The 13,588-nt window shown below is 37.8% G+C and overlaps 1 protein-coding gene across 1 annotated transcript; it reads left to right on the forward strand.

Moving 5' to 3' along the window:
- The first annotated feature begins 7,060 nt into the window (after nucleotides 1-7,060).
- On the forward strand, nucleotides 7,061-8,105 carry LOC137244336 (uncharacterized). The gene has a single exon (XM_067773220.1). The coding sequence runs from the start codon at nucleotides 7,172-7,174 to the stop codon at nucleotides 8,015-8,017; it is 846 nt and encodes a 281-aa protein (XP_067629321.1). The 5' UTR covers nucleotides 7,061-7,171; the 3' UTR covers nucleotides 8,018-8,105.
- The last annotated feature ends 5,483 nt before the right edge of the window (nucleotides 8,106-13,588 follow it).

Consider the following 13,588-nt stretch of genomic DNA (forward strand, 5'->3'; position numbering starts at 1 on the left):
AACCTCACTTCTGTGAGGAGAATCCTGTTACAAATATGAAAGTATACACATCTTTAGCAGGCGAGGCTCTGGCGACCCCAAGTTTCTTTTAGAACTAGTGGTGGGATCGCCACGAGGTTTTAATGTGGTCTTATTCATCGTTTCCGATATGGTCGGGCTAGAATTTCAATGGTGCTTGCTACCGGGACGTACCGCATCTATGTATATCCGGCAAAGGACCATCAACATCGATAGCACTCTCAAAAACCTTCGTGGGATAAATAAGCAACATAGTGTAAGTGTAAGTGTTATGGTTGATTGCTTGTAAGCATGTCGCCCTGCTGCCGCCTTGTATGATTCCGTCATGATACATGGAAACGCCCATAGTGTTGCCAGAAATTTGCTCAAGGACCAAACTGAAAACTATCAGAAACCTGAAGGCCCTGGACCGATACCGAAATCTGGATCAAACCCGAAACCTAGTTCGGAACCAGAACTGAAACCGAAACCGAAACCGGAACCAAATGGAAAAACGGAAGCGAATCTGTAATAAGATAATACCATATCAAAGACGATATCCAAATCCGTTTAGAAACCAGGACCAATCTGATAAGATCAAACGTTTTGAGCACATTATTTGGTAGGCAGTTTCTCATAGAAATTCGTATATAGAAAGCATTGTTGAGGTATGCTATGATACAAGTGGCGAATGTTTGAAAAAAACGTTCAAAATAGTAAAGCTCATTGTAAATTTTACCAAGTAGCGCAGCTAACAGCTGATCGGTGAAAATTCGCACATTCACACGCACAGTTCTCGACTCAGTTTCAAAAAAAAACTTTAGATTATTTAACTCAAATTTTAAAGTGAGATAATCATTACGAATTTATGTATATGGAATATATAAGGCGTTTTTGTTGTTATGAAAACAATAGTTTTATTTATATTAAAGCTTTTATCAGTTTTTTTTTTTAACTTTGAAAAAACTCCGAACACCATTCCTTCATTATATGACATTCGACTGCCTAGTCCACTGCCTTCCACTCTATTCGCAACATAACCTATACTTAAGCTGCCAAACTATATAGTAAACAATGGTAAAGCTGGAGACATTGGTGCTTTATCGGTAACCGTATCGGTAACCTTTTAGCAGCTGATTCGACCAACCTTATGAGGATCAATGCAATCGATTATTGGTGCCGCTAAGGTCGTAACCGTATCGTCGCCAACCAATTGGGTTTTGGTCTACCACCGTACCGATAAACAGCTGATTACGTTAGGGATACGGATACAGCGATACGACATACGGCACCAATGACTCCGGTTGTTTTTTTTTTTTTTTTTTTTTTAGATAGATTGATATTTATTATTAATATGTTTACATATTTTTTGATTTCACAATAAATTTTAAATATCACAAATTCATTTTCAATTCACAGACGTGTATGATATATATATATATTAAGTAATAAAAAGTAAAAAGTAATAAAAAATATTTTAGCCTCGAATAAGATCTATACATAGCCGTTTAAAATTCATAATATTATTCTCTCGTTTGATATAATCAGGTAACGAGTTAAATATGTTAAGGCCCTTATATAATAATGTGTTTTGGGCTGCAGTAGTCCGCTGTAATCCTAGTCGAAAGTCATTCGCATTCCGCACAGCATATTGGTGTGTATCTCTAACATACTGAATGCAACTTGTTAAATACATCGGCGCCCTGTTCTGTTTAATTTTAAAAATCATTATTAGTGTATTGAGCATCAGTTTTTGCTCAATATTTAGCCATTTCAATGTTTCAAGCATGTGACTTATTGGGGTGTATTTGTGGCATTTTATTATTGATCTCATACATTTGTTTTGTAATTTCTGTATCCTTCCTATTTGTGATTGGTTACAAGATGTGTACAGAATTGTGGAACAGTATTCAAAATGTGGCTTTATGATTGTATTGTATATTTTTATTGCTGTTAAAGTGTCTAATTTATTTCGTATTCTTCTAAAGAAGTAAATCTTTTTTGCAGCTTTTTTACACAAATAGTCCACGTGATTGTTAAATTTGAGCTCATTGTCTATTATTACACCTAAGTATTTCATATTGGTTACTTGCTCAATACTAGTATTATTTATCTCTAAATTTATTTCGCTATTTGTATTTATCACCATTACTTTTGTTTTCTGTTCATTTAATTTGAGCCTATTCATTTTAAGCCATTTCATAATTTCATCTATATCACATTCTAACTTTCGTTTACATTCTTCCACTGTTTCTGCTTCTGTATATACCAATGTATCGTCTGCATACATTACCAATTTGGATTTTGATATCACTTTTTCTATATCATTTATGTAAATTATAAACAGAATTGCTCCCAGAAGAGATCCTTGGGGCACCCCTGTATTCACATATGAAAAACTTGATTTTGTGGATTTTATTTTTGTTTGTTGTCTACGATTTGTAAGGTAGTCCTTAAACCAAAGTAGATCTTTTCCTCTTATTCCATACATATACAGCTTTTTTATTAGAATACCTCTGTCTATTGTTTCAAATGCTCTTTTAAAATCAAGAAATAGAGCTGCTATTATTGTTTTTCGTGGACGCTTCTTCCACTCACTTACGACGAAGTTTATTGCACTTTCACATGAATGATTCTTACGAAAACCGGACTGGTTTAGAGACAGTATATTATTAGTTTCTAGGTACGTTTGTAGTTGATTTTTCACAACACTTTCCATTATTTTGTTGTTGTAGCGATTAGGTTACTCCTCGAAGGCTTTGGGGAGTGTTATCGATGTGCTGGTCCTTTGTCGGATACAGATCCGATACGCTCCGGTAACAGCACCATTAAGGTGCTGGCCCGACCATCTCGGGAACGATTTATATGGCCACATTAAACCTTCAGGCCATCCCTCCCTCCCCACCCCCAAGTTCCCTGAGGAGCTTGGGGTCGCCAGAGCCTCCGACTGTTAGTGAAACGGTATTCGCCGCTCGAAGGTGAGGTTGACAATTGGGTTGGAGAAGCTATATATTGCGCTACACAACCCCTTGAAACTCCGGCTTAAGGGCGAATTAAACTTTCTTAACCCTAGCGCCATATTCCACTAAAAATAAGTCTCTTAGTCATAACGTATGCAAAACAATGAGTAAAACCTACAAAAAGTTATTAAAATTCACCGACTCAAATATTTTTAGGTTATGGATATGGCGAGAAACCAAAAACTAATTGTAGATTTTTGTTGGCTATGGTATGGTTATGGCCATTGTTTACTATATAGTTTGGCAGCTTAAGTAGAGGTTATGTTGCGAATAGAGTGGAAGGCAGTGGACTAGGCAGTCGAATGTCATATAATGAAGGAATGGTGTTCGGAGATTTTTCAAAGTTAAAAAAAAAAATGATAAGAGCTTTAATATAAATAAAACTATTGTTTTAATAACAACAAAAACGCCATATATATTCTGTATACATAAATTTGTAAGGATTATCTCACTTTAAAATTTGAATTAAATAATCTAAAGTTTTGTTTTGAAACTGAGTCGAGAACTGTGCGTGTGAATGTGCGAATTTTCACCGATCAGCTGTTAGTTGCGCTACTTGATAAAATTTACAATGGTTATGGCGTTAATGATATGGTATGGCCAAAGGTGACTTGATACGAAACATTTGTTTACGCTCTCATTTTTTGCGTTCTCACGAGGGATTTATCTCAAATTTGAGCTGGCAACAATCACAGATAAATCCCTCGGGCCAGCTGAAGCGGGTGCCAGAACAAAAAATGTGCCAGCTAAAATGAAAAACGGGCCAAAAATTTCGGTAAACTTTAGTTTGACCTACAACTGTAGAATAGCGTTCAAAAGTTATGGGAAAGAGGATAAAAATACTTGTTTTTGTGTAGATATTATTATTTCGAAGGCGGAGGGTAAATAAAAACAGGTTTTGTAAATATGAAGTCCCGATGCAACCAGTCCATTTTGACCACATAACCTGGAACGTCAGACATGTAGGATAAGCCCTATCCATTAAATGATGTTAACTATTATATCATAGGTCCGATTTACTGAAATTTCAAAAGAGTTAAATTTCACTGCGAGTTAAATGCGTTACAATATTTGACTAATTAATTTAATCGAAATGTTAGTTTTACTCAGATTTGTTTATATTTGACTCTAACTAGTCGTATTATTGCAAAATAAGTTTATAGAAATGAATATTTTACGACTATCAATTTATTAAATGATTGAAACTATAATCGCCGAAATGTATGTCAAAAATCCCCATATTCAGATCTTTTAATTTTTGTTTGGAGTGGCATCATTGACAAATGTTATAAAAAATGTGCATTTTGACAACGCTCTCTCGAAACAAAGAGTTGCAAATCCATTCATCTATGGTATGGCCATGGTTCAACTATATACAGGTTGGCTCATCTGTAAAGCAACAAAATATGTCTGTTCAAATTGTCAAAATCTGTGTATTGGGGTTCGTGCGAATGGTATGGAAAGGAAACATAAAACTTAGCAGTTTTTGTATTTGTAAATAAAATGTTGCCAATGTGTTGGTTTCATTTTGAATTTGCCATCTCCTTTTGACAATCCCTTCGACCATGCAATGACATAAATAAAATCAGCTGATGAGATGAGCCAACCTGTACATAATTGAACCATGGGTATGGCCAAAGAGGATAAATATAATAAGCAAAGAGGATAAATATAATAAGAGCCATCACTCGTTATTTTTTAGGCATTTACTCGATGTAAACTGTGAGGTAGTCGCTACTTTTTTTTTGGGCGAGATGTTTATAAATGTCTTCTATACATTTTCAAGGGGTATTTGTGTTTATTTTTCCGACTGTATTTAATTAATTATTTAATTCTCTTTCCAAAAAACACGTTTTCATAAAGTGACAACACCGCATGGATAAATGGAAGGCAATTCAGAAATGTCCCTCATAAAACAAAAGTAGCGACTACCTCACAGTTTACATCGAGTAAATGCCTAAAAAATAACGAGTGGCGGCTCTTATTATATTTATCCTCTTTGGTATGGCAACATTAATCGATTACATTGATTTCCATAAGGTAGGATTGATCAGCTGTTTTATTGGTAATCGCCTTTTGCTAACTTGCCGCCGTGAATTTTCACAATAGAGAGGCGTCGATTTTCACTGTTGTCAAATCAGCTGTCAAAAGAAAAAAAAAACATTGGGAGGGATTGTGGAAAACTCAGCGCGTCTTTTTCTCATATATTTGCAAAAAAGTAATAGATTTGGAGCAGTCCTATACTCCCAAAGGAGTATTCCTTACATTATTTATGGAGTACTCGCGTTTTTTGAAGTGATGCGCAATGCGCCACCTTCTATAATTCCATCATGCAACGCCAAGGCGAATTCATTACAGGTGGTGTTATTCCATCAGCTGATTGCTTCTTCTTGATTATTTTCCATACCAACGCACTGTTGACTTTTTTGATTCACTTTCTTTTTTTGCTAAATTCGCTTTATGTGCTTATCTGGCAGTTCTTTGACATTTTAAAGTGTTGGTTATTTCACTTTTCCTCTAATTTTATAGTTAAGTTTGAAAAATAATAAAAAAGTGTTTTTCCTTGAAACTTAAGGATAATTCTTTCATTTGACATATGGGGTAATTTTTACTTCAGCTCAAAACGGCTAAAACCCGTCCAAAAATATCGTAAGAAGTGTTAAAAGACGTGCTTTCGACCCAGGACCACGAACACGAAAGCGGAAATTAAAAATTTTATTTTTGTCAAAGTATTTTTGTCAGGGACGGAAAATAATTATATTTTTTTTTCGGAGTCGAAAAAGTCCTGGTCAAAAAATTGTACTAGGTGAAAATGCAATATCATGTCGAATCATGTATCCTTTTTATTTTTCGAACTTTTTCCATAAAAGTCCAAATATAAAAGTAAAATCCGTATTTTTACTTTTTGGGTCCGATAGAACTAGTTAAAATCGGACTTTTAAAAATAAAAGTGCGGAAATAAGAGTTAAGTTTTTGTTTTTTAAGGCCAAAATAAAAGTCCGGCTTGATAACAGAGAAACTACTTATCAGAAATAAAAAAAAAATTTTACTTTTATTTCCGGACTTTTATTTTTAAAAGTCCGATTTTAACTAGTTCTTTCGAACTTAGGTAATAAAAATCTGAAAATAATTTTTATCTTGATACAAATATATTAAAAGTCCAAAATTAATAGTTTTGCAAGGAATTGTGTTATAAAAGGAAAAACAGTTTCCGCCCCTGTTGTTGTTGTTGTAGCGATAAGGTTCCTCCCCGAAAGTTTTGGGGAGTGTTATCGATGTGATGGTCCTTTGCCGGATTCAGATCCGGTACGCTCCGATAGCACCGCACCATTAAGATGCTAGCCCGACCATATCGGGAACGATTTATATGGCCACATGAAACCTTCAGACCATCCCTCCCTCCCCACCCCCAAGTTCCATGAGGAGTTTGGGGTCGCCAGAGTCTCGTCTGTTAGTGAAACAGGATTCGCCGCGGATAGGTAAAGTTAAAAATTGGGTTTGGAGAAGCTGTATATTGCGCTGGCAACCTGAAGGGTTGCGCTACATAGCCCCTTGAATCTGGTATTTTAGTCGCCACTTACGACAGGCATACTTACCGCGGGTATATTCTGACCCCCTAACCCGCTGGGGGAGTTTCCGCTTACTTCTAATGAAATCTAAAGTTTGCGCCCCTAATTTTTACGGGTAGGTCCAACACCGGTTCGGTGAGGAGATCAAAACTATATCAGCGTAGACAGTTTTCTTCATACGATTTTCAGTTTCTCTTATCGGGATTCATAGTCCTGGGACCAAAGCACGTTTTTGACACCACTGCCAATATTTTTGGACGAGTTTTAGCAGGTGTGAGTATGCGGAGTAAAGAATTATCGCATTTGGGTCTTCTTCCAGTTTAGAGAACCAATTTTCTAACAAAGAATTGATGGAAGCATGTTTGCAGCGCATCAACAAAAATAGTGTTCGCCGAAAGCGCGAAATGTCAATAGAAGAGGTGTAGCCTGCTCATAATCATTTCAGGTACTTTTATGAGTGCTGCCATCAGCTGATTGTGACAGCCTACCGCTGGTTAAATGAATAAACAAACATTTTGCACGTGCATTTATTTAATTTAATTATTTTTACATCCATCAGTTTTATTGTTTGGACTAAAACTTCCTATGGAAACTACCAATATTAAACAACTCTTTCTGGATAATAACACAGATTACAAAGAAGTTAAACCCAGTAAGGAGTTAGCGGCAATAGGCGAATTCCAAAATGTCGATGAAATCAAAGATGAAGTTTGGCTATTGCAATGCCCCAAAGGATTAGATATCGATACAGAGCTGCAGGGTCAGAAACTTAAGTTACCCGGACGTACAAATTTCAATACAGCTGAAACCGTGGCAGTAGAATATGCTGAACCACAGAAACGTGCTTTTGGATTTTGTAATCGTAAAGGACGTTATTCCCTCCGTCTGTTGCCAATTAAAGGGAATATTTTATTACGCGGTCGTTTGAAAGGAAGCGAAGCTGTTACGTTAGAGCATGCTGAAAGCATATGTCCACCTGAAGAGCGGGTGTCATTGCCGGATATGATAAAGGTTCGTCATCCTTTGCATGGCCATCAATTTGACAAAAGTATACGGGTTGATAAGAGAATCGCTGATCGACTAAAAAAGGCGGATAAAATATCAGCAGCGGTACTACATGAAGCCTTAACAAACCGACAATATTTGAGAAATCTGAATACTGAATCAATGAAATCGAAACACCACTACAACAACAACAACAACAAACAAAACTTAAAAGCAAGTGCCGCTGCTACTGCTGACGATGATGATGACACTTGCGTAAGTGTTACTAACCTAAAGAAACGCAAAAAGAAGCCAAAGCACAGCTACAATGCTGCAGCGGATAAAGTCGAGGAAGTAATTTCAAAGAAGAAAAGAAAAATGCAAAAAATCAGCGAAGATGTTACAACAGATATGCAATGGTTAGAAGATATAATAAAAATAGAATGAATGAGTAAAAATCATAAAATATTTTGTTAGGACAAGTATCATGTTAGGACCGTTTTCTCATGTAAAGTACACATTATGAACTTTAAAATTTATCGGCCTTTTATAATCACAAACTTTGTTCACGAAAAATTTTTCAAGGACAGATAAATGTTGTAATAACGATAAAGGGATTCAAGGGGTTGATGAGCGCAATACAAAACTTTATAGCAACAACATTTACAACCTCACTTCTGTGAGGAGAATCCTGTTACAAATATGAAAGTATACACATAATTAGCAGGCGAGGCTCTGGCGACCCCAAGTTTCCTTTAGAACTAGTGGTGGGATCGCCTAGAAGTTTTAATGTGGTCTTATTCATCGTTTCCGATATGGTCGGGCTAGAATTTCAATGGTGCTTGCTACCGGGACGTACCGCATCTATGTATATCCGGCAAAGGAACATGAACATCGATAGCACTCTCAAAAACCTTCGTGGGATAAATAGACAACATAGTGTAAGTGTAAGTGTTATGGTTGATTGCTTGTAAGCATGTCGCCCTGCTGCCGCCTTGTATGATTCCGTCATGATACATGGAAACGCCTATAGTGTTGCCAGAAATTTGCTCAAGGACCAAACTGAAAACTATCAGAAACCTGAAGGCCCTGGACCGATACCGAAATCTGAATCAAACCCGAAACCTAGTTCGGAACCAGAACTGAAACCGGAACCAAATGGAAAAACGGAAACGAATCTGTAATAAGATAAGACCATATCAAAGACGATATCCAAATCCGTTTAGAAACCAGGACCAATCTGATAAGATCAAACGTTTTGAGCACATTATTTGGTAGGCAGTTTCTCATAGAAATTCGTATATAGAAAGCATTGTTGAGGTATGCTATGATACAAGTGGCGAATGTTTGAAAAAAACGTTCAAAATAGTAAAGCTGGAGACATTGGTGCTTTATCGGTAACCGTATCGGTAACCTTTTAACAGCTGATTCGACCAACCTTATCCAACCATCCAAAGCAGTGGGCCCAGACGGCATAGCCATGCCAATGCTTAAAAACCTAGGGAAAGAGGGTTTCAAATATTTAGCGCATGTCTTCAACCTGTCTCTTTCCACCTTTGTCATACCCGAAAAATGGAAAATGGCCAAGGTGGTCCCGCTACTAAAGCCTGGGAAACCAGCTAACGTAGGTGAGTCATATCGTCCGATATCTCTCCTATCGCCAGTGGCAAAGACGCTTGAAGCCATTTTGTACCTTATTTTCAAGCGCATTTGCAGCTAGCCCCTCATCAGCATGGCTTCAGAAAACTCCATAGTACTACCTCCGCGCTAAATGTCATTGGCACCCAAATAAATTGCGGTTTGAATCAATACCCCCACCATAGAACAGTACTCGTAGCGCTAGACCTATCAAAAGCCTTTTATACGGTCAGCCATGGCTCGTTACTGCAAGACCTCGAAGGGTCTACCCTTCCCCCATGTCTTAAAAGGTGGACCGCAAATTATCTGGGTGGTCGGCAGGCATCGGTGCAATTCAGAAACGAAACATCAAACCAAGGAGAATTAAACAAGGGGTGCCACAAGGTGGTGTCCTATCCCCACTTTTGTTTAATTTCTACATATCTAAGCTACCTTCACCACCGGAAGGAGTCACAATCGTTTCCTACGCCGATGACTGCACAATAATAACCACAGGCCAAGGCCCAGAGATCGATGAGCTATGCAATAAAATAAACGGCTATCTCCCTGATCTCTCCAGTTTTTTCGCCTCGCGAAACCTGGCATCGTCACCGACTAAATCTTCCGCGACCTTATTTACAACATGGACGCCCCAAATGTCGACCATATTGAACATCCACGTCGATGGCACTACGCTACCGACTGTCCTACACCCCAAAATCTTGGGTGTGACGTTTGATCAGGATCTACATTTTGGTGCGCACGCAACCGCAATTGTTCCGAGAATTCAGAGCCGTAATAAAATCCTCAAATCCCTTGCTGGCAGTACCTGGGGAAAAGATAAAGAAACGCTCATGACCACATACAAAGCAATTAGCCAGCCGATTACGTGGTACGCGTCACACATATGGTCGCCAAGCCTAAAAACTAGCCACTGGAAGAAACTACAGGCCTGCCAAAATACTGCTCTCAGAATCGCCACGGGCTGTCTTCTTATGTCCCCAGAACACCATCTGCATAATGAGGCGAGAATACTCCCCATCAGGGAGAGAAATGAGATGCTGACCAAACAGTTTCTGTTGAATACCCAGAAACCTGGGCATCCCAACAGACATCTGATTGACGAACCAGCACCGCCTAGGGGCCTAAGGAGTCATCTCCGTAAGCATTTTGAGGAAATACGGCACCTGAGAACACAGCCGTATGAAGCGAAAAAACACAAGCAGGTCCTTGGTGAACTCCATAGACAGGCGTCGGACCTTTATGTCGGGAATTGCCCGGTGAATCCAGTACTTGAAGAAAAATATCCAGAACTCGCGGAAGAGGAACGCATACTCCCCAGGGAAACGCGTGTCACTCTTGCTCAACTTCGTTCTGGACACTGTAACAGGTTAAACTCTTACCTATCCAGAATCAACCCCGACATACAAAATGTATGCCCCGCTTGCAATGTGTCCCCACATGACACCAACCATCTCTTTAATTGTAATGTGGAACCAACGCCTCTAACACCCCTTTCCTTATGGTCCACCCCTGTTGAATCGGCAAGTTTCCTTGGAATCCCGTTAGAGGATATTGATGACAATTTGGCGCGGCTATTAGGTGGGGCGAGCATTGCTACAACAACAACAACAACCAACCGTAGTGTACCTATACAAGTGTGTTGCCTTCTTTCTGACAGGCACTCGCTTAAGGGAGCATAACGGGAAAATCTGGGTTGCCATTGTTGTTTCGGTTGAAAACAGTCCATTAGGGTTCTGTGCAGAGACGTAAAATATTGAAACAGGGTTTATGTAGTCACAAAAGTGTTGCTCCTGTTCCACAGCATTTTAATATTATATCATGGCGAAAAGTAATATGTTCAGAGTTATTGATTTTCATTAAAAGTTTAATTTAATACGGAGGGTTACTCCTTTAAGTGTAAAAAGCAGAGAAAACGAGTTTTTTAAATTATTGTGAAAAACTTTTTAATTTTAATTTCTGTACCCAAGTTCACTATATTTGTGTAACACAAGAATCTGGAGGTCAATTCCTTAACTTTTAAAAACTGAAAAATGTACACTTATTGAAAACTCATTTGCACACACAATTTACACTTTAAATTTAGTTGTGTTTTTAGGCACAAAATTTTGAAAATAAAAACAAAATTTTCATTTGTCAGAAAAAATGAAGAAAAAACGGCCTAATATCAAAAAACCCTATCGAAATACAAACTGGCTTGTTTGTTTTTAATGAACTACGATGTATTTTTCTTGTATTTTGTTAATTTTTTTAAATATAGTTCACACACTTACATCAGTACTGAAACCTTATTGGCCCCTCGACAAAAAATATAAGAAAAAATACAACAAAAATACATAGAAAATAAAGTAGGGTCATATAGGAGTTTGATTTGTTTGCACTTACAGCACCATTTTATTTGCAGGAGACTTTCACAGCTACAAAAATTAAAGCGGATTTTCACAGCCGCTTTGGTTGTCTTGCATTCATTAATTCATCTGTCGGGCGAAGTATCGAAAAATTTACATAAGTTCTTTGGTTGCGTGCCTACGCTTTGACAACGCCATACGAAAAACAATTGCCGCCTTCCAATGAGTTTTACAGCTCCGGTTCACTTCTCACGGAATGCTCTGGATCATTGAGAGACTTGAAAAGCAGATGTCGTGAAATTTTCGCACACGTGAAATGTGATAGGCAGATGTCGCCGCTGTTTTTCGTTTAACTCATACGGCGAAATGCTAAGCAGCGACATCTAATTTTGAAAAAGTAGGTTTATTAAAGGCAGCGTTGCCAAACTTAAAAGAAGTAATTAACAAATTATCTGGCTCACAAATTGAACCAGACTTCTATATGGATTTATCTGGCTCAAATCGTTTTTGTTGCATTTACATGTAAAATTATTTATCTGGCTCAGGATTTTGCCACCGGATGACGGCGAATGAAACGCCGTACGTTTGCTTTGAAGCGACCAAAGCATTTATACAATTTTTCCCTTATGCATTTGTGCAAACAGCCTTAGAAGTGAAATTTTTCCATGTTACACGTGTGGCGCTTTATATTTTGACTCTAATTTAAATAAATTTTGCTTTCCGTATGTTTCCGCATTGTTGCAGGCTACAAATCTTCTAGTATTCTTATTTCCGCGGAAATATATGCAACTATTTCATCTGTAAATACTACAAAATTGTATTAAACTATCAAATGCAACTCAGCTTGAAGTACTCTTAAGTACCAAAAATGCAACTCTAGACCTGAGATTTACATCAGGTGAGCGAGGCTGTTTGTAATTTTGACGTTTATCGCTTAGTTGACACACTTGTTTAGGTACACTATGCAACCAACCTTATGAGCATCAATGCAATCGATAATTGGTGCCGCTAAGGTCGTAACCGTATCGTAGCCAACCGATTGGGTTTTGGTCTACCGCCGTACCGATAAACAGCTGATTACGTTAGGGATACTGATACAGCGATACGACATACGGCATCAATGACTCCGACTTAAGGGCGAATTAAACTTCCTTAACCCTAACGCCATATTCCACTAAAAATAAGTCTCTTTGTCATAACGTATGGAAAACACTGAGTAAAACCTTCGAAAAGTTATTAAATTTCACCGACTCAAATATTTTTAGGTTATGGATATGGCGAGAAACCAAAAACTAATTGGTTGGCTATGGTATGGTTATGGCGTTAATGATATGGTATGGCACCATTAATCGATTACATTGATTTCCATAAGGTAGGATTGATCAGCTGTTTTATTGGTAATCGCCTTTTGCTAAAGCGCCAAATACACGACACGAACATTTCCGCGAACATTCCAGTTATGTCATGTTTATGCGACGTTTTCTGTCGTGTATGGTGGTGTTTGCCAGTTCGCGCAAATGTTCGCCAAAAATCAAAATATTTTAATTTTTGGCGAACATTTGCGCGAACTGTTCGTGCGTGTATGGCGAAATAGCTCATAATCGTAGTAATTTCTGAACGGAACAGACGTGCGCGGAAAATTAAAATGGACAATAAAAAATTTCTGAGTGAATTTATTGAAATGTATAAATCTTTGTCATCATTGTGACAAGTAAAAAGCAAAGATTATTGTAATAGAATTAAAAAGAATAATGATTATGCGACTTTTTTTTTACGCTTAATTGCCACAGGGAGCAATATTGCTGCAGCACAATTGTTGTCCGTATTCATCGCTGTCTGAAAGAGAACTAATTTTCGGCCAAAAATTCGTATGGTGTATGGCCAAAGCTGCGAACAAGATTGCGGAATGTTCGCGGAAATTTTCGTGTCGTGTATATGGCGCTTAACTTGCCGCCGTGAATTTTCACAATAGAGAGGCGTCGATTTTCACTGTTGTCAAATCAGCTGTCAAAAGAAAAAAAAAAAACATTGG

This window comes from Eurosta solidaginis, chromosome 1, assembly GCF_040869045.1.
Source record: "Eurosta solidaginis isolate ZX-2024a chromosome 1, ASM4086904v1, whole genome shotgun sequence".
In the NCBI taxonomy this organism is placed as follows: domain Eukaryota; kingdom Metazoa; phylum Arthropoda; class Insecta; order Diptera; family Tephritidae; genus Eurosta; species Eurosta solidaginis.